The sequence below is a fragment of the Podarcis pityusensis genome (genome assembly GCF_964106645.2).
Source record: "Podarcis pityusensis genome assembly, chromosome: 2".
Classification (NCBI taxonomy): domain Eukaryota; kingdom Metazoa; phylum Chordata; class Lepidosauria; order Squamata; family Lacertidae; genus Podarcis; species Podarcis pityusensis.
The window spans coordinates 94,846,331-94,868,181 of NC_138029.1; the positions used below are offsets into that span (position 1 = coordinate 94,846,331).

Sequence of the window (21,851 nt, forward strand, 5' to 3'; positions counted from 1 at the left end):
GGAATGAGATTTTGGTTCTGAAGCTGTGGCGACACATGACTCTCAATTCATTATGAAAGGCCTGCTTAGCAGTGATCCATTGTAACTAAGAAGTGGAAATATTTTAACAAGGAGGAAAAAAAGAACTCTTGCAAAAAGACCACATTAAAATTTCATATCCAAAGAGAGAGGTTTTGCTACTGATCATTTTAATAAGAGTCCGTGTTTTATGTGATAATTTAAAGACACTGGAAAAATACAGTGTTTGAATTAAGGGCAGATTTCACTTTATTACTTCAGTTCTACAAATACCCATTAGTAAGTAATTCCATACTCTAGTGTTTATACGTTGTGTCTAATAATATAATCAGAAAAAATAACCTTTGCTAACAACAGTACATTGTATGTTTCCCCCCTGATACTGGATGCGATAGTGATTCGGAAGGAAAGCATATAACTGGGCAAAATATGCTTGAAATACTTATGGGATACTTTTCGACATGAAGTTAATATTTGCAATATTCAAACTTTACATGATTTTTCTATTATGCCAGTCCATTTTTTTTAATGAGAAATTTCAAAGCAAAATTTCAATTCCCATTTTGAAGAAAAAACCCTGAAGACTTTCAGAACTGGAATTCTTGCCAGAATTCTTGACTGCTTTGATTTAGGCCAGCTTCAACTTGAATTTCCCACAAGCTGTCAACTTTCAGACACTAAATTGTTATTGCAATGTACCCAATGCTGGTGAAGTCTTGTTTGGCCACCCTAAGCACATTAGGGGGGTTCTCTGAACCCTATGTAGTATATTTGGAGAGGGATTGGGAGGGAGGGGATGCACATGAGAAGTGGGAAGGGAAATTCTGTTGCATAGACAAAAGTCCTGGTGCAAGTACTTCTAAAATCTTAAAATGGTAAATGGCATACTCCTGCTCCAGAAAGGATTCAACACACCCCTCGAAAACCTGTTCCCAATTTTGGCAGCGATTTTACCCACCGAAACATTCCACTTTATCACTTTAACAGTTTGGTCAAATCTTTCCCAACCACACCAAGCTGCAAGAGTGGCACAGCTGTATATCTTTATTTCCTACTTCTTGCCTTAAAGCACTAGCTTAAGACTTTTAAAAATAATAATTGTAATATTGTCCTGCCATGTCCTGCCATGTCCAGTCCATAAACTGTCAGTATGGGTAGAATCATGTTTCACTACTTTCCTGGAGATAGCATACTTTCTCTATGGTGATTTTTGAATAATACAGGGCATTTTGCAACTCCTTTGTAGTGGCGCAGTTGTACTACCATAACTTGCTTCATTAGTGTATTGTACTTTTTTATTATTTCCTGTGACAACCCAGTACATGATGCCCTCTGTCCTCAGTCTGACCTGGTTTTTGCATTTGCATTAGTGTAATCTGTGGTTTGGTTGCAAGTTGGATATAATTGCAGATGTCACTGTGGTACTGATGTTTGCATTATGCTAATAATAGTATTAATGAGGCCCTATTTCCTCGTTTAAAAGATGCAGATAAAGGGGTGTTTTTTGGCATGATAGCCACTGATGCAAACATAGCTTTGTGTAAAAGGAATTACAAGATCTCAAATGTGTTATGCTTCACAAATAATTAAGACACCCCCCAGACACACTTCAGCATGAATAAGTGGACACAGTGCAGAAATGTGCATCTATGGCAGTGAAGATAAATCTATAATTCGTTTGCCTGAACGCTCCAAAGCATTGAAAGAACACTGGCTGCAGTCACTATTTTATTTATATCCTACAGAACAGGCAGCAGGCCCAGGAATCCATAAGTTACCAAATTAAAACAGAGAAGAAGAAAAATATTTTCTTCGAAGTGACAAGTCTAGTCACACTGGGCATCAATTTCAGTTTGACTGGAACAACGCAGGAATAGCCAATAAGCAAACCTTGTCTCTCCCTTCAAATGAAGGCGCATGCAGAATAACCCTCGGTCAATCATACAGTATCTGTGCTGCATCATTCATGTCACTCCTCTCAGGATACTTCACAATAAAATTAAATTTGCAGCTCAGATAATCACGACCATGCCTGGTTAAACAAATGAGACAAAGCAGAGATGAGAAAAGCTGTGCCGGTGGCTTTTGGCACCAAACACAGACATGGGGTGGGGGAAATAAGTTCCAAAAGGGCATAATAATTAAGTGGTTCAGCCTTCCAGTTTTCCTGCTTGATTATTTAGGTCTCGGCCCTGAGCAAAACTGCATGTTTGCAAAGAGCTCTAACGGAATAAGGGTACTTAAGGGACTTCCTCACACTGCATACTCCTGCCTGGCAACTGTGCTCCTATGCTAGGACACAGTTAGGAGGGCTGCATGCAGAAGAAGCAAGGCCAACACACAACAACACAGGAAAAGGAAAGTAACCACAACAAGCTAGAAGGTAGAGTCTTCGCTCCAACCCATAATAACTGGATACAATATTTAACTCTACAGTTGCCAGTTACTACAATGACCAAGTAAAAGAAAGGGGGGGGGGAGCTGTCACTGACCTCCCACCCTGGCCAATGCGCCCAGCAGGACTTAGGACATTTTACCCAGCCTGGACTCTCCACCCAACCTCCAAAGGATTGCTCTGTCCCTTTTTTCGACTGAACCAAAACCCTAGGATTGGGTTAATTTCAAGTTTATTCTCTGTTCCTACATTATTTTCTTGGCAAATTCAGCTCCAGCTGTGATTTCTGTGGTCTATTATGACAAATTGTTGCTTTCTTTTTAAAAACCTAAACTCTGCTGTGGTTGTAATTTGGGTAAGTCTCTCCTCCCGCCCCCGGCTCCCTAATTGGTCTTTGTTCTGTCAGGTATTTCACTATAATTGTATCTTCTGCTGTCAAATAATATAAAAGACAGCAAAAGCTAAATTAATCCTTTGACCTTCAGCTTTTGAAACTAATTCCACTAAGAGATAATGCACACAATTTGTGTTTTCCCTCATAACAAGGAATAAGAAGAAGGCAGGGCTGAAATAGCATTTATCTGCTGGACTCTCTTTCCAAATATTCCATCTAACACTTATGAAGAAACCTTGATGAGGAAAATTTACTCTCTAGAAAATGCTCATTGTGTTTTTCTTTTTTTAAAAAATCAGACCAAAATATTTAGTCATAATACTCTAGAGAAGTCACAGTAAACCTAAATATATCTAGGAATCGGAACAGGAACCTGAGATTTGAGATGTGGTGTTTTGCCAACAGGATTGGAAAGAAGCAAGCTAGCTGGTGAGAAAATGCTTCCTTATTTATTTTTCAAGCATTTCACATCTTAAAGATGTGCAGTTTAATTTGTTTCCTCACCCCAGTTTAAGCTCTTCTTTAATGTGGGTCAACTTGAAGAGCTGACACTACATTTGCAATGATGTTTAAAAAAACAAAGCAAATTGATTTTCTGGTTGCCCTAATTATTTCTTATTTTAAAAATGAATAAGAGATGGGCACATTTCCCCTAAACCCAAATGAAGATGTGAGGCAATATTTGGGCGAATACGGCCACAACTTTATTAATACAGCACATTTGTAAAATAAATAAGGCCTCTTCATTGCTGTTAATGGTGATGAGAAGGATGGGTCTCATCATCCTTGTTGGGTTCAACTATCCATTGATGGTTCCTGGCCTGAGAGAAGTCACTGTATGATCCTTCCTCCTCACAGTCCTCTACTCCTCTTTTTCAAGAAGCTGAGGGTGCTACAAGTAACAGCATTAACCACACACTGCCAACCCTTTGCGGCTAACAATGCTACCTATGCCTAGGGACATGCCTGTCCCAGTTCCCTTGCACCAGGCAACCATGATGGTTGGGTCGGACACTCCTCCCTGCACTGCAGTGGTGAACCGCACTTTCTGCCTGTTGTGTAGGCCAACAATTTCTCTGCTTAGAAAACCCAGTGGTAAGAATATACCCACCCGTCATGACAAGAGGTGGGCAGACTCTATTCAGCATAATACAGAATGGCACTCAGGAGCTTTCTTAGCACTTGGATAACGCTAACAGCTCTTTCCCAGCTTGTTTTGTAAGCGTATATTTGCAGGAGATGCAGAGACAACACACATCATTGTACTTTCCACTTGGAAATGCACAAGCATCCAGAACTCTGAGTTGTTCCTCAGAGTGAGGAAGAGGAAAAGAGGTAAAGTCAAGGCACTTCTGCTGCATATCAGTTAACAAGTAAAGCGCTGGGAAGGTGAGGGAAATTAGATGTAGGAGCCATGGCAAGGATGAAGAGAAGGAGTGGAAATTTGTCATCCTCTCACCCACTGCCTGAGGCAATTGTCTCCTCTTGTCACATGACAGAGCTGACCGTGATTTTAATGGTATTGACTTTCACTCCAAAACTGTAATTCAAGATGGAGCGGTTTCCCTTGGGAAGTTGTGGGCTCTCATTCCTTGGATGTTTTTTCATGGATGCTTTAGATGGGTTTCCTGCATTGCAGGGGGTTGGACTAGATGAACCTTGGGTCCCTTCCAACTCTACGATTCTATGATTCTAAGGTATCCCTGTTTAAGGTGGGAATGAAATGCATGCTTAGTTACCTTGATCTGAATAACTCGTGTCCATATTGTAGTTATTTGGATCAAATTATCAGAAATTAAGCCTTATATGTTGAAGCATAGGTGTACTCTGAAGTTCAAAAACCACCAGTTTTGCATAAATGGAACATAAACTGGGACAGCAGAAGCATTTGCAGTAGTTTGCATAAGTTTCTCATACTGAACGATTTAATACCATTGGTAAAATGTATACACACACACACACACACACACATTCTTAAAAATCAGCATTCTTTCAGAAAGATATATTATAGTTTTGTGAGAATGAATGCTTAGCTGGAGGAGCTTGGTTATCAGGAAACTGCTAACAACCTATTAAAAGTTGAAATGAAAAACCAATGACTTGGTGGAAAATTCACCCATTCCCCACAGCCTAACAGCAGGGATACAGCAGGAGGGTTGTTTGGACAGCCTCCTGCTCTGGTGAGATGGTATATTTGTCCTCTATAAGGCAGACCTGCAGGATTTCTAGGTAAGGTAATTTAAAAAACCTTTCTATGACCATGGGATATCACTCAAATCCAAATCAATACCCATTTGGTAGACTATTTGAGAAATGTCCTTATTTTATTACAGCAAACAAGCATTGCGATTTTTTATTTTTATTTTAGAAAAATAAAAATGAAGAACCTTACTTTCCAAGGGCAAAGCATTCCAGTTTAATGGATGAGCCTTTTGCTGCCAGTGTTGTTTCTGGAAAACGCACTTCAATCTTTGGTTCGTACTCCCCCATCACACCTGTTGAACATCAAAACAGGGAGCGCTACAGTTGTGCCTCAGACCTGTCTTACTACAACAGATTATCAATGTGACATTAAAAATTGTGGCCTCGCTTCTTCTTATGGAAGCTAGTAAATGTCTTCCAGCGAGAACATGAGCAGGCTACTGTGGAAAACTTCATCACCATGCAAGTGCTTAATATGAAGTCTACAAATCAAATCATACAAGTGACTTCCCCTTGACCTCCTGAACCATATTGTGAAAAAGAAGCTAGCATTCGGCAGTTGTCAGCAGCACATTACATTCTTTTTCAAATTCCTAAGATGGCTTGATTTCTGTATAAATGCAGCCCTAAAGTCGGATGTCTTTCACACTCCAAACCTCATGAGAAATGGGTTTCCATCTGAGAAACTGGGCAAACCCCTCATTAGATGGAATTGCAAAACATTTTTGTTCACACCTTCCACCACATATCATTTTAAGCCTTTCTTCAACAAAACTAGCTGAATAGATCCCATCTCCACTGAATATTTTTTTCTGCTTTATTCTCTTTTTAAATACATATTCAAAAGCTTTAAAAATATTTTTTTTCATATAGATGTAACAGTATGCCACCAGGCTGCACAACCTATTACTCACCAACCACATTAACCATGTAATATAGATGTGCTGAGCAAGCACCTATACTTGCAAGGGACGCGGGTGGTGCTGTGGTCTAAACCACTGAGCCTCTGGGGCTTGCTGATCAGAAGGTCAGTGGTTCGAATCCCCAGGACAGGGTGAGCTCCCTATGCTCGGTCCCTGCTGCTGCCAACCTAGCAGTTTGAAAGCATGTCATAGTGCAAGTAGAAAAATAGATACCACTCCGGCGGGAAGGTAAACGGCATTTCTATGTGCTGCTCTGGTTTCACCAGAAGCTGCTTAGTCGTGCTGGCCACATGACCCGGAAAAACTGTCTGCGGACAAACATTGGCTCCCTCGGCCAGTAAAGCGAGATGAATGCCGCAACCCCAGAGTCTTCTGCTACTGGACTTAACTGTTAGGGGTCCCTTTACCTTTTTATACTTTATGCAGGTTAAAAATTAGGAGATTACTCAAACTGCTGGTAAGAAAAATCTCTGGCATCTCAAGCATCTGGTATATATCTGAAGGGAGAGCACATCAGTGGGCCTGACAGATCTCCAAAGGTGTAGGCCTGGTGTTCTGCAGCAGGGAGCCAATGCTACTCATGTAGACTTCCTGTCTGATTTCAGGGTTCTGACTCATGTAGGTAGTCTATACAAGTTTTGCTGTTCCCTACACCACATACCTGCTCCTGCTGCCACCACCTGTTCTGCACCATTGCTGTCACATCTGAATCTGAGCATTCTTGGAATAATAACATTAGCATGTGGATTAGGATTTTTTTTTATCAGGCCTCTTTCCCCTGAAATGTGCTTGGTTTACTGTTGACATATGTTCCTTACAAACTGACTGGCCTAACAGTTATTTGCTCTTCCCAGAAATCCCAGGGACTAGCAATCTCTAATAGAGGATTGCTATCATGTCACCAAAATTAAATTCATTTAAAAAAAATCCCTGGCATTTGAAAAAAAAACTTTTGCAGTGTATTTAAGCCACTCTATTGTCCTTTGCTTATTTGCTCAATTATTTCCTTTTAGCAATGGTGAGCAGACTCAAAGTATAGACTCCAAAGGAGCTCTGTGATTAATGTAAATGGGTAACACAAATGTTGCGATAATCTATTGGACTTCAAAAATATCAAGGTGATATCATATGCAAGTATTTATAGTTCACTCTTCATTCAAGAGTCCCAGTGTAGCAAAGGGTAACATTAAAATCACAGTTAACAATAATAAATAAATAAATAAATAAACAAACAAGCAAGCAAGCAAGCACCATAACATTAATAACAATCACAAATTACGCAGGTGGGAGAAGCAAATAAGTGCATCTAAGCCTGTCTTCTGAATGAAAATAATATACAGTCATGAGTCATGATTCACCCATGAAAGGAGGCCATTCTAAACCTGCAGGGCTACCACAGAGAAAGCGCTCTTCTGGACTCCTCGACTGCCAACCTCACTCTGTGTGGGATCACCAAGAGAGAGTCCTCTGTAGACCTTAACAAGTCGGCAGGCTGCATTTTTAAGGTGGTTTAATTGAGATTGTACGCAAAACAAGCCTTACCATCACTACGGAGTACAAGGGGTGTGGGTGGGCCCTGCACACTTTGTTTGGCTTCTGTGTTGGTTACAACACATGTGTAGTTGCCCACATCAGAAGGTTCCACTTTGGCGATGTATAGATTTCCTGTCTCTTGAGATACAAATCGACGACTGTCCTCCTGAACATATAAGGGATTATCATTGAAAATCCAAGCATAGGATAAATCTGGAAAACATCAAACACTTATTACACATATTTTCCTAGCAAAACTCTGAGAGATAGCACTATTGGAGGCAAACTGTGATTTCGGTTTTTGATAAAGTTAACTAACATAGAAAAGCAAGGCTCTAACGGTAAATCTTCAAGTAGTGTTTCATTCATCCTGATTCATTCATTGTCCTCTTCCTGTTCAAGTGGTTTTCTCCCCACTCTTTAAATGAAAATAAAATGCTGAAATAACACCACTCTCTTTGCCATTTGCAATGAGAGTGCCTTAGGGTTAGGGAAACATACAGATGCAGTGATGTCAACAGTCAACAGCAAATCATGGATAGCAGAACATTTTAAAATCCAGCCAGGGATCTAGGTGGCAGGAAGAACACCAGTTGACAGATACATATTCTACACCTGTTGAATGCAAAATCAGTAATGATTTGAGCCACCACAAATCACCCATTTTCATCTCCAACAGAACAGTTTTTAATGGAAATGAGTCACACACTAGAATGAGTTGTCATCAAGTATAGCAGGTTCGAGAGAAGCAGCCCTGGGGATAATGTGGATAGCCGTGAAGAGGCAAGGAGCCTATGTGTTGGGCTACTTTACAAGCTTCCCTTTCTCATTCTAAGTTGCTGGGTACATTGCAATGGAACACATTTTTATCAGATAAGAGGAACTGTATCCTCAACGGGTTAATATAATACTGTCAGTCCTTGGACACACGTACATCTGCAAGTACAGCTGATAATTATATGTAACAACTGATTTTGAATTAGTTCTAAGGAAGACAAATACAGCAAGTGGGTGGATTACATTACCCTTGAGAAAGCTCCAAACATTGTTTTCCAATTCTAAGTCTTCTGTCTTCACACTGCTTTCTTTGGAATGACTTTATAAAGTCTGGCAAAACCCACCCTTCCCTTTCTTTCACTACTTCCTTTGGAAGGACTTCATCTAAGCAACTCAAGACTAAAGGGTGTGTTTAGAGGAGGCAAACTTTTTCACTCCCTATCTTGGCTCATATGTGTGGGACAGGAAGTATAGGGACAGCAGTACTTAAAATTCAGGCCCAACACAGTCCATTTAGAAAGGGGCCCACTTTTGACAGACCTTTGTCTGTACAGCACAGTTGCCTTAGATCATCATATGCAAATAGCAATGCCAATTTGGAAGTCAAAACAAAGGCAAACAAAAGTGGATGGTTTAGGCTCAGTATGCTGCCTCAATTAGCCGCTAAAAGCTATTGCACTTGTGCGGACTGGGAAAACAGTGAACATACTTAACACTCAAAAAAGCAAAACAAATCCCAAGTATTATGTTCTGCGTGAAGGGTTCTTGCTGTCAGTGTGCCAACCACAGGTCGTTCCCCCATTAAGTTATGAAAACACTTGACCAGACTAGTAGGAAAAAAGAGCCCTTCATAGTCCAAAACCAAAGAAGGCTCCCTGCCTAAATTAACCCCATCTTCTCCAGTTCCATCCAATGAGCTATGGATTGGTTTTTAAAACTTTGACCTGACAGACGATAGTCTGCATGGGGATTTTAAGTGGGTTTATACAGTACTTTTTAAAAAGGCTATCATAGGCATTCAGAGTCTGCACAACCACACAGGTGATGGTAGACATTCACAGACACCCTCTGCACTTCAAATACTTCCCACTTTGGGAGCTGTGCTTTGAGGACCGACAATTCATATGCTAACTTTTCCTTTTCCTCTTTCCCCAGTAGCTGCTTCCTAGTGGGCGCTGGTAGCTCACCTCCTTTCTGATCCCCCAGCAGCTCTGATCTGTCTGACTCACTGCTCTTCTGTCCAGTGGCTTCCGTTCACCTTCTGTCGCAATTGTTCCTTCCTGCTGTCTGCAGTTTGACAGCTGACTGCTGAGCTCTTTCTATCGGGCTCCGGCAGTGGCAGGAGCGGCATGGAAATTGTATTTTTAATAAAACATAGTAAATCAGAAGTTTTGAAATCTAGCAGTTTAGCATCCCTTAATTAAATGTATAATTCATGAGCCAAGCGAAACTCTCTGCCAACTGATTCATTTCAAAACGTTGACTCTTTCCCCATTCCAGCTCCTTGCCATCATCAATGCCATTTTACAAACATTATTTATGTTCCAGTTGCAACATCAGCGTAGTATGATAATGAGTCTGTAAACACTAGTAGTTTCTCTGGAACTTTATGCTGACTTCCTATAATATTATGTGACTATAATTAGAAACAGCATGTCACTTGGGATCGATCAAAGATGCTTCCCTTCTGAAAGTATCCCTCCCCCATAAGGTAGTTAGGAAGTTAATAAAATCTAGGGAGGGAAATGGAGTACGTGAAATATTGAAAAGGTGTGTTAGAGTAGGGATGGGGATAGCACAGGAAGCTGGCGTCCTCAAAGAGGCATTATGTCTGAGAACAGAAACAAGATGAGGAAAGGCAGTGCTATTTTCCTAGAAAAAGACTCACAATGAATGCCTCGTTTGTTCTCTTATAACAGCAATCGTACCCACCTGAGAGGTGCCGGAACTTAGTTTCAGCAAGTTCCAGCTGAAAATAAAAACCCAGAGGAAAGCCAACTTGCATCCCCCCTTCTCAACACACACACGCCTCAGTTCTGCGTGCACATCAACTCTGGCCAGTTCTTCCACCCATTCTTCCTGTCTGGGAGTCTGCAGCAATTTTAAATCTGCCTATTACAATCTATAGAGACCTCTGCATTCTGTCAATTTAAACTGACACATTGAAACCTATTGAATGCTCCAAAATGGCTGGTGGGGGCTTAAAAAGTGATAAGAGGGTATTTGGGGTAAGTCACTTTCTCCCTTACCCCACCCCCTGGTGTGAAGAAAAGGACAAGCAAAATGATCAAGGGGCTGGAGCCACACCCCATTACAACAGTTGGGCTTTGTAGTTTAGAAAAAAAATAGTGAGGGGGTAGCTGTTGTTGGAGGAACTGGATGTGGAGGAAGGGGTTAATTTCCTTCATGAGCACAAATTACTCTAAGGTTGAGATAAGTCAACAGGTGGATGGTCAGCAAAGCCAGTTGCAACAGCCCTGTGATGACTATAGAAGTGATTAAGGCGCGTCAGTTTATCAATCCGGGGACTTGTGCTGTCTGTCAAGGTCAGTCTTGAGAAGTGAGCCTGTGAGTCTGTGTTATGTCTTGAACTGCTGGAACAACAGAAATACTTTATACTTGTCTGTGTTTGTGTCTGTGTCTTGTATCTGCAAAGCCTACAAGCTATATGTATATTTCAACTTTCAGAACTGTACTACTGAAGCCTTATATTCTGCAGCATGGTAATGGGCAGGTTCTCTAGTTCTGATCATAAACCCTATGCATACTGAATCTGCATGAGGATAAATCATGCCCCAATAATGTGTTGCACATTCATCAAATTACAGTATACAAATACTGGGGGGGGGGGGGGGAGCAATAAGAATGTTGTATACTACCTCCATAGTGTGGTGGAGGTCCACAGAGCAGAACGACTCCTTGTCCTTCTCTGACTGATACGGTGCTTCTTGCTTTGGTTTCAAAGTTTTCAAGATCTTAAGGAGAGAGAAATAATTAAAAATCTGTCAGGTACCAGTATTTCTATTTCCAAACCATGGAGACCATTTTGCTGTTCATACTGGGAGGACTTTTGAGGAATAAGTATGAAAATGATTTGCCTAGGTCCTTTTTGGCTCTTGGAAAATGCCTGCTGTTTTGGTAAGTTTTATTTGAAGTATGCCAGCGCCACACTGGTAAGTTTCCTATTACCTGAAATATATATAGTAAGAGCTTGGCTTTTTACAATTTTTGTGTTCTCGTCTCTTTGAAGATATTGTCTACTCAGAGGTGGCTGAATTGAACTGTAAGCAGTTTCAGTCTCATAAATACACTGTGCACCCTCTTAGGGTCGGAGATTATAGCTATGTATTCATACAAGTTAACATGTTTAAAGTTTATGCTCATCCTTAGTTATATATTATTATTTTTTTTAAAGCATTTTATTCTCCCTCTTCCTCTACCACCAGCTTTGAACATTCAGCCAGTTTTACAGGGAAAAATGCTAGTGCATTTCTCCTAGGCACACTGAAATCTGAGCATGACCTCCCACCTCCTTTTTACCATATTTTATTGACAAAGGAAACAACAATAACATTATTACCAACTCACCCCCCCCCCCAAAGTATAGAGACAGCGTTAAAGAATAATACATTAGAATCAAGGCATAAAGTGATGCCGTCCAGTGAGAATAAATCAAACAAATGTCTTGTTCCACAATGTGAGAATGTGACAATGTGAGAAGCTGAAGCATGGAAGCCATGTTCAATAGATTGCACATATTCAAGTAAATTAAACCATGTCATACAGAACGTTGTGGTGTCCCTCCCCCCAAAGTACAGTGTTCTCTTTGGGGTGCTGCTGGCTTATCCATAAGAATTATGTCCCATATCTCTACTACCATTCTTCATAAAGGTCTGTATTAAGAGTTCTCCAGTATCTGGCTAAAACAAGTTACGAGCCGTTAACAGGTGAACAATAAGATCTTTATTCGACAAACCTGATTCTCCTTTTTTATTCTCTGAGATACTAGTTTAGACCATACTAACTTCCTTCCCATAGCTTTTTGCCTGCCCTTAATGGAATACTTTACTCTTACGTTCAAGTTAAACAGAAATTGGAGAACAAAATGAAAGGATCAATATAAAAGGTAAAGGTAAAGGGACCCCTAACCATTAGGTCCAGTCGCGGACGACTCTGGGGTTGTGGCGCTCATCTCGCTTTATTGGCCGAGGGAGCTGGCGTACAGCTTCCAGGTCATGTGGCCAGCATGACTACACCGCTTCTGGCGAAACCAGAGCAGCGCATGGAAATGCCATTTACCTTCCCGCTGGAGCGGTACCTATTTATCTACTTGCATTTTGACGTGCTTTCCAACTGCTAGGTTGGCAGGAGCTGGGACAGAGCAATGGGAGCTCACCCCTTCGCAGGGATTTGAACCGCCGACCTTCTGATTGGCAATATATTTTATTATCAATATATTTTATTATAAATCTAAATTTCAAATAAGCAGATCTAATGGACTATATTGCCCAATTTAATCTTGAAGAAAATCAAACTACACTACTCCTATATGGAGTTGGACCCAGACTTTCGTTCTACTAATATCAACAGTACTTAGTCATACTCCATATAAGTATCAACAATCTGGATCCACAATAAAATAAAAGCGAAAACTAAGTGAAGGAAAAACTGGAGTAAATGTATAAACTCAAGTCAGACCAAGATAATGATGCAGCTGAGCTGGTGAACTCAAATGCCCTTGTTCTTCTAGTGAAGCAAAACGTTTAGATGTGTCTAAAGATTAAAAGGAAATTTCCATTAAGGGAATAATTTGAACAGTGTTCATATAAAACAACTTTCTACAAAACAGGTAGGACAACACATGCTTACATTGTTTTGTTCTGGACTTCAGACTGGTACGGTTGCTCAAAAACAACTTCAGGGGGATGGATATGTGTGAAGTCTAATGAGGCTACATACTGACAGTAATTTCACAAGTTCCAGAATCACATGCCCATTGGGTGAACATGGGTCTAATTTATTGGATTGCTTTGGATGCACACATCATGAAACAGACATTGGTATTCCTCATGCTGGGACAATTGGGCTTCAATTTACTAACACAGGAAATACACCTAGAGACTGATCTTTTATTTTTATTTTCCTGCAAAAAAGAAAAGTATTCCATGCAGCTTGATATTTTAAAATAGAAAAACCACTGTAGGTTAAGAGTATCAGAGGAAAGCAAATAATTAAGTAGTATTGACTTTTACAAAAATACAGCCACACTGAAAGATGTGCATTCCTATTATATCCCCCCCCCTAAAAATGTTTGCTATGACATTTCTGTTGGAAACAAAGTTGAAAGCCAGATTTGTAGCATATTGAAAATCATTAATCAGCTTTTTAATGGCCAAAGTGTTAATGATGTAATGAGCTCCGGAAAAAGCAAAAAAGAAAAAATCTACATGATCGTTTACAATCTTATATTGTTATTGCATTACCTAAAACGATACTATTACATAACATTACATAAGCTATTAAAGCATAATGGTTTATTTTGTTGTTGTTATCAAGGAGTGTGGAGCAGAGATCAGGTGTTCGGAGTGGATCGCAATTGCTAATAGACATTTAAGGAATGCCAGCTCTATTTCACAGATGGTATATTTGCTAACTGTGCTTTCCACAGAAATCTATGAATAAGTTATCACCTGACTCTCCATAATTCTCCTTTTCCTCTGCCTGCATTTGTCTTACGTTGTGAGCATCGACTTTGCTCACATTGCATTTTGCTGTCGGCTGCAATTCTGTTCCAATTGCCCCTTCCTCTCTTTCCCTGGCAATCCCATTTGATCATTGCATTCTGGCATGTGGCTATTGGCAGGGCGCTGGCTAATCAGTCAAATCTGTAACGGTATCATGTAGACTGAGCAGAATGCTCAGGTGCGAATGTGATCCTTCCACGTATGGCATGGCGATGCCAGGGCTCAGCTGCACAGGGTGGCAAGTCATCACCATCTGAGGAAAGCATTTGCAGACCACAGCAAGCACAAGATATGCTTATGGCAGGGAAAACATATGTTTCCTTGTGTTAACCAAATTAGATTACCGCAAGAACATTACTGATATACACTGAACCATATGGGGACAATGCTAGAGAAGGCTGGGAAGCAAGTTGACAGAACAGGCAAGTTGTTCAGCTGGTGTAATTGAATCTTGCCAACTCTGGAAATTTCACTCAGGGCTTTCATGATGAACATTGCTTTTCTTAAAACAGTACGATGGGTTTCCAATCAGAGACAGGCGCAGCCAGAGTTGACAAAGAACATAAGCCAGCGTTCTGGATGCTAACAACAGTTGAGCCCCATTCAGACCTCCCTCGGAAAGCAGGGAGAAGAGACTCAGGTGGTGACAGAGTGCAGTTAGGCTGCAAATGCATTACTAGTTTAAAATGCAGCCTGCTCGTTATTTTACACAACGTGTATCAAAGCTGGGTTGGGGGAAAATGCATTGAAATGAAGTATTTTGTAATAAACGGCAGGATAGGTGTGGATTGAGTCTCACATTGTTCGCACACTGCTTCTTGAACCAGAGCTGGGAGCACACTGGATTCAGAGCCAACAGGAGTGCTTACACAGTTTTAGAACCACCACCCCTTCACTCCTTGCATCTCAATGCAAGAAGATCCGAAGCAGAGCTGGCAAGTGTGCAATGAGTTAGCCATGGGGTTTGAATGTGTGCTTCTGTCCTCTCCACGCACCATACACTTTTATCTGAACAAGGATTTAGAGATGGGGTTGTAACCTCTTTCCTGGCACCTGAAAATTGCCACGAAGACGTCAGATTTGCCACTGGTGCAAAGTTACGGACTTTAGACCCATACCCGTTTTATAGGATGGGGATTGTCCTGGGCCTTCTACACGGAGAGGCGGGGTGCATTATTATTGATCATCAATATTGATCAGTTAACACTGCTGCATTGCTGCCTGCTTCGTCACCCCCACTCAGATCCCACTCCATAAATCTCATGGGGAGGATTTCAAAACAAACTGCCACACTAGCATCCTTTTCTCACAAATAAACATACCTTAGAAGCACAGTTAGTGCATCACAAACCATATTTAATGTTTTAGAAGTGGAATCAGTAACTCTCAAACCTTGCCATTTATGTGTTCCCCCCCTTTTCTTTTTGTTACCAAGGAGTGCCTTTCTCCCTTTGCTTTGAGGAGTCACTTCTTAGATACTACAGAGGGATGTGATGGATCTAAGACTACTACAAATAAGATTTTGAAGATCAGTTTATAATAAGGTACTTGTTGAAGCTTTCAGAAATGTTACTATAGCTTCTTGCTTAATCTAACTCTTCTCATTCCAAAGTGCGAAGGAGAAAGAGCATTCTCCAAATTACCCTTTATTAAAAATAAATCATGGCGAACAATGCTGCCATTGAGACTGACATCTTTATCTGGTCTCTCTATAGAATGGGATCTTCGGAGAGAAATTACTTTTGATAAGCGCATATCTGGATATGCTGCTTAAAAATTGAAAAATGCCTAATGTTAGTCATATGCATTCATTTCAGTGGGCCTACTCTGAATATGACTTAGTTGGGTATCACCCAATGTAACATTTACAATAACCTGAACACAGTTTGTCATTATGTGTGTGTGTGTTTTTCAACCTTCAATTTTCTCCCTATCTACATAAAAATGTCAAGCCGTCATTGTGAAGTCCCCATTAGAGAACCTGTAGTGTTGCATCACAATCCTGGATTTGCATGAAGTTGGGGTGGAGGAGAGGGGCGCAAAAGAGGAGGAAGATTGTGCAACAACAGCAGCCAAGGCATGAGAATGAGAAAGAAAGGACACTGGCAGTGGGAAAGGGCGGGGGAGATTAAAACAACAGCAGAAGTTTGAGTAAAGCAGGTATGCGGGAAACTGAGGGGAGGAAACAGTGATTCTAAACAACAGCAGAGGTTTGAGTAAAGTACCTTCATACAATGAAATATTTGAGGTCTTCACATCCTTTATCACTCTCACATGAGGCAGCTGAGGAATTTAAGAGGGAGAACTTTGAGTCAAGCAGTGGTGGAGACCAACGGAGAGGGAAATTGTGGTTTTAAACAACAGCAGGTTTGAAGAAAGCAGGAACGGAAGGAAACTGAATTGGGAAAAGTGGTGATATTTTAAAAAAATGGCAGAGGTTTGAATAGAGTTTAAACATGGTATGAGTACACTGAAATGGGAGTTAAAGAAATAATGTTGTGTTATTTCTCATTGTTAAAATTGGTTGTTGATTTTTTAAAATCCTTAGTGTTACACCATCTCTGCTTTACTCAAACTTTTGCCATTGTTGAAAGGCACAATTTGCTGCAGAACAGATGAGAGATGTGGCTTCAGAAATGGGGTTGTAAAGGTGAAAAGTGAGCTTAGTAGTTGCATGGGGTGAGAAGGAGAAACTTTCTGGGATTAAAGTTGGGGGGGGGGGAGTGGCAGAGGACTGTTGAATAGGATGAGCAGCGACACAGATCCTGACCCCTCAAAACGTTACCCAATGTTCTGCTTGCCCTTTTTGAAGCATTTTTGCTTCAGCCCCACTGCCCTTCAAGTGATTGCAATAAGGACCATTTGAAGGTGCAGCACAACCTTGTGGAAAACTGAATGCCACACTTACAATTTGGCATCTGAAAGGAAGAATGAGAATATAGACTCTTGTGACTATTTGTATGCACGTGCATACGCGAGAAATGAAGCACACATGAGCTTTGCATTTTTTTGGACATGCATTGGCCATAGCTGTCAACCGTCCCTTATTTGGCGGGAAACTCCCTTATCCCAGCGCCGTGTCCCGCTGTTGTCCCTTATTGATGATTCCCTTAAATTTAATGGGTTTCATGCTCGCCCGGCTCTGGAGGGAAGCAGTGGCTCGGGGTCCTCCACCACGAGAGAGAGAGAGCGCACGAGCTGCCGCTTCTCCCTCTCTCCCTTTTTTTGCGTCGTGAGGAGATGGGTGGCGGTGGGCAGGCAGGCAGCCCCTCTCTTGCGAGACTTCCGCCAAGCTGCCAGGGGAAGCCGGAAGCGGCAGTGGCGGTGGCAGCTGAGGAGGTGGCCTGAGGGAGGAGGAAGAGGAAGGGATGGGGAGGGATGCAGAAGGGCGGCACTTCAGTGGCCACGGCGGCGCCACAACCGCCTCATGCCGGGCTCGCAGGTGGTGTGGGCGAGAGTCTCTCCCCCCCCTCTCTTGGGCGGGGAAGGGCCAATGGAACTCACGCCAAGACGATGGCAGCCCCGACGTGCTGCTTAGCATACCCTCCAACCAGTGCAGCATCTTAATGTAGTGATTTCCCCCTCTGCATCCCTTTCATAACTCTATTTTTATAAATCATTTCTCTATCCATAGTTCAAATTTTTACTACAAATTTTCTGTCAATCCTACCAATGTATGTAACACTTTACAATAGCTTTTCAACTAAATTATAATTTCCCCCCATTCTTTATTAAAGAGGTCCTCTTCCTGGTTTCTAATTCTGCCTGTAAGATTTGCCATCTCGACATCGTTCATCAGTTTTGTCTGCCACTCTTCTTTGGTGGGAGTTGTAGACCCTTAGGATCATCTAGTGCAACCCCCTGCAAAACAAAGTCAGTCGCAGCAAAAGCAGCATGGCTCCATCAGTGCTGGATTTCTGTATAAGCTAAGCAAAATCCCTTATTTTGGCTGCTGATCCCTTATTTTCAAGGCTGCTGGTCCCTTATTTTCAAATCTGTAAGTTGACAGCTATGGCATTGGCCAGTTTAAAACTGGCAGTGGAACCCTCCCATTAAAAGGGTTTATAGTGCTAAACTTAAATATTCAAAACAGCAACACTTTAATAAAAGAAATGGCAACAGTAGTAAAGTGAGAAAATAATCAACAATTTGAAGCACTCTAATTGCCTTGAACTGCAATTATCAAAAGATGGGCAAATCCTCAGTGATTGCTGAGGTGTTTGGTTAAGGTGATAAACAACTGTATCCCAAGAAATGCTCTAATGTAACGTAAACAGACACTTTCCTTTTCTCTGTGTTGGTTCCATTAGTGTTAATGGGAATAACAATCTGCCACAGACTAGAGAATATATCTTTTCTACCTCCCCATCCTCAGCACCAGGAGTTTATCATTCAGTCTTAATTGGATGACAAAACATTAAAACGATAAAACAAAGTTTGTTTGCTTTTAATTTGGAAGAGTAATTTTTTCATACTGCCTATTAGCACCAACTTTCTTCTACTAAGACGTGGGTGGGGAATCTCTGGCTCTCCAGATATTGCTGGCCTGGAACTCCCATGACCTATGACCATTGACTGTGCTGTAACAAAAGTAGTCATAAACCATAAATAAAACTGTAAAAGTACACAAATTGAACTATTTCCACATAAATCATAGTAAGATCTAAAATATAGATGCAAAAATTAATCTCAATAACAGCAAGAACAGCTCCTCTCCCTCCTGCCAACAAACTCTGCTAAAAAATACCCCAGTCCAAGAGTCTGTTCAGCAGCCTCAATTTTTGTAGCTGGAGTCAGTCAGGGCCCTAGCCTTTCAGGTGAGGTGGGAAAAGGCCTGCAAGGCAGGGAGGAGGTCTTCTGGGATTCACAGCCAAGATGGTCTCTGGCATAAGGTACCTTACCCAGGACCTCCTCAAACTTGGTGCCAGCCCAGCAGAAATGCAAAAGGAGCTTGAGATGATCACCACCTTCAGTGGTGCCCTCAACAAAGCCTCCTCTCTAAGATCAGTGACTACCAATTGTTTCACCAGTTGAAAACTTGGTTAGGAGATATTGTGTGGGACAGAAACGCATTTGTGGGAATACATGGTCAGAGCTGACCCAGGACACTTTTCCACTTCAGGCAAAAACCCCAGTGCCACCGCCCCACCCTTGGCACCACTTTTTATGCTGCCCTGAGCTCCTTGGGTGTAGGGGCATTTAAAGATAGTAATGGTTGATTCAAATAAATGATGGCAGAATCAACAGAACCAAGCTATACGCAGGGTGCACGTCCCATGCAGGCTGCACGCCTCCTACCCTGATGTTTTAAAATTAATGAAATAAATATGTTAACTTATTTTAGGAAGTACTATTAGATAGCCATGTCTCCCTAAATACCAAACAAAGATATAACAACATCCTAATACATGTAATAGATAATTAGGGGAAGGCAAAATTCATCACCTTGCATAATTACTAACAGTTCTTTGGAATTAATACAATTTCATGCTTTCTTGAACTTTTGATTCCATCCCACAAATGTTTTGTCATTATATAATCTTAAATATTACTGTTGTAATTATAGTCCATTATTGAATTATGGGGGGGGGGGAGCATTAGGAGCAGAGACACTTTTCAAGCTAGAGACATCTCCTAAAGGGAATGGGGGGTGGGATGGGGGAGATCAATTCCTTTGAAGAAGCTCTGCTTTATACAATGTGATTTATTACAGCACAATGACTAATGCAACTGGTTATGATGGATCACAATGCAGTTCTTCACCCAAGCAAATATAACAGGAAATTATGAACTTAGCAGTTTTCAAAGTGCACCCATTGTTAAGATTTGCATAAGTAACTGCACCGTCTGTGTTCAGGAGATTAACAATTTGTTACCTATATTACCCTGTGATGCTAATTACACACAAATGCCTTCCAGTCAAGGGAGAACCTCTTTTCTGTGATGCTTCTTTTGTTTCCTGACTTGTTTCTTAAGGCTACTTCCCTGTCTTATGTTTACTAATATGCCTGGATTTACAGTTCGGCAGTTGAAGCAATTGCAAGGGGCCCAGATTCTGAAATGTCTATTTTCTATTTTTTAAAAAAGAAAGCCCACTTCAAAGAAAGTTAGAAAGAGAAATGTGCAGAGAAATGGTCCAGCCTGCCTCTTCCTGCCTTTCATTGTTTTAAGCCAATGAGTGAAGTCCTAAGTTGTGATTGATGGGTGAGTTATTTTACCCAACAGGATTTGGGAATTTCTGGGTCCTAAAAAGCTGCTATTTTCTATTTTCTTTTAGTGATCTTTCTAGCACAGTTTCTAGTCTGGGGAATCTCTGTTGTTTTTCCAGAGCTAGCAGGAGGGGGCAGCTGGTTAGGAGGAAAATGAGTACCGTATTTTTTGCTCTATAAGACTCACTTTTTCCCTCCTAAAAAGTATGGGGAAATGTGTGTGCGTCTTATGGAGCGAATGCAGGCTGCGCAGCTATCACAGAAGCCAGAACAGCAAGAGGGATTGCTGCTTTCACTGTGCAGTGATCCCTCTTGCTGTTATGGCTTCTGAGATTCAGAATATTTTTTTTCTTGTTTTCCTCCTCCAAAAACTAGGTGCGTCTTGTGGTCAGGTGCGTCTTATAGAGCGAAAAATACGGTACATTTGTAATATAGTGCAGACTTATTTTTCCTAATTGCTTTGGAAAACTCTTTCCCTGCCCTCCACCCAAAGTAATTGAATAAATGGAATGAAAGTTTGAAGTTTTGGAAATAGGAAGTGATTTATAGTGTTCTGTGTGAATGAATAAAATAGTTTGGCTAAGTATGATCTGAATAGGGTTAGACTTTAGATGTTCAGGTTCAGGTTTGATTTTTGTGGAAAGCGACAATTTCCCACAGAGGTACGTAGGGAAAAAAGACAGCTAATTTTAAAGGTCCATTGTTTTATCACTGCTTATTATTTTCCTTATTACTGATCTGTATAAGCCACTGTGGAAGCCTGGAAGAGAGTTTTTTTGTTTTCTTGTCAGTTGTATAGCATGCAAAATGACAATATTGCTGCTTCAGGGTAATGGACTTTGCTTGGTTTCTTGAAGCAGTGTGTGTGTGTGTGTGTGTGTGTGTGTGCGCACACACACACACATACCCTCAACATTTTTCTGATGAAAATATGGAATAATAATAATAATAATAATATTTATACCCCGCCCATCTGGGTGGTTCCCAACAGAATATTATTAATAATAAAGCGATAAAACATCAAACATTAAAAACTTCCCTAAACAGGGCTGCCTTCAGATGTCTTCTAAAAGTCAGATAGTTGTTTATTTCCTTGACATCTGATGGGAGGGCGTTCCACAGGGCGGGTGCCATTACCGAGAAGGCCCTCTGCCTGGTTCCTTGTAGCTTCACTTCTCGCAGTGAGGGAACCACTAGAAGGCCCTCAGAGTTGGACCTTAGTGTCTGGGCTTAACAATGGGAGTGGAGATGCTCCTTCAGGTATACTGAGCTGAGGCCATTTTAGGTTTTAAAGGTCAGCATCAACACTTTGAATTGTGCTCGGAAATGTACTGGGAGCCAATGTAGGCCTTTTAGGACCAGTGTTATATCATAACAACAACAACAACAACACCCCACTCTGGGTGACTTCTAGCATCTATAAAACATAATAAAACATTAAACTTTTTTTAAAAAACCCTTTGCTATACAGAGCTGCCTTCAAATGTTTTCTAAAGGTTGTACAGTTACTTATCTCCTTGGCTCAAGGGTCACACAACTCCATACACTCCAACATTTCTCTGATGAAAATAGGGACATCCTAAGGAAAAGCAGGACATTCCGGGATCAAATCAGAAAGTGGGACGGCTTCTATAAATCTGGGTCTGTCCCTGGGAA

At 41.1% G+C, this 21,851-nt stretch overlaps 1 protein-coding gene across 8 annotated transcripts in view; it reads right to left on the minus strand.

Annotated features, from left to right (window-relative positions):
- Window positions 1-21,851, minus strand: part of LOC308471562 (contactin-6-like) — a 196,329-nt gene that overhangs the window by 65,288 nt on the left and 109,190 nt on the right. For 7 of the 8 annotated variants that reach the window (XR_013982996.1, XM_080995672.1, XM_080995671.1 and 4 more), the window contains exons 5-7: window positions 11,122-11,217; window positions 7,475-7,678; window positions 5,200-5,302 (exon numbers count right to left, since the gene is read on the minus strand). Coding sequence is in view for 7 of the 8 variants with exons in the window: in XM_080995672.1 (XP_080851798.1) it covers window positions 5,200-5,302; window positions 7,475-7,678; window positions 11,122-11,217 (403 nt within the window). In the remaining variant the exon portion in view is untranslated. The remainder of the gene's footprint in view (window positions 1-5,199; window positions 5,303-7,474; window positions 7,679-11,121; window positions 11,218-21,851) is intronic. The other variant, XM_080995676.1, reaches the window with a different exon arrangement.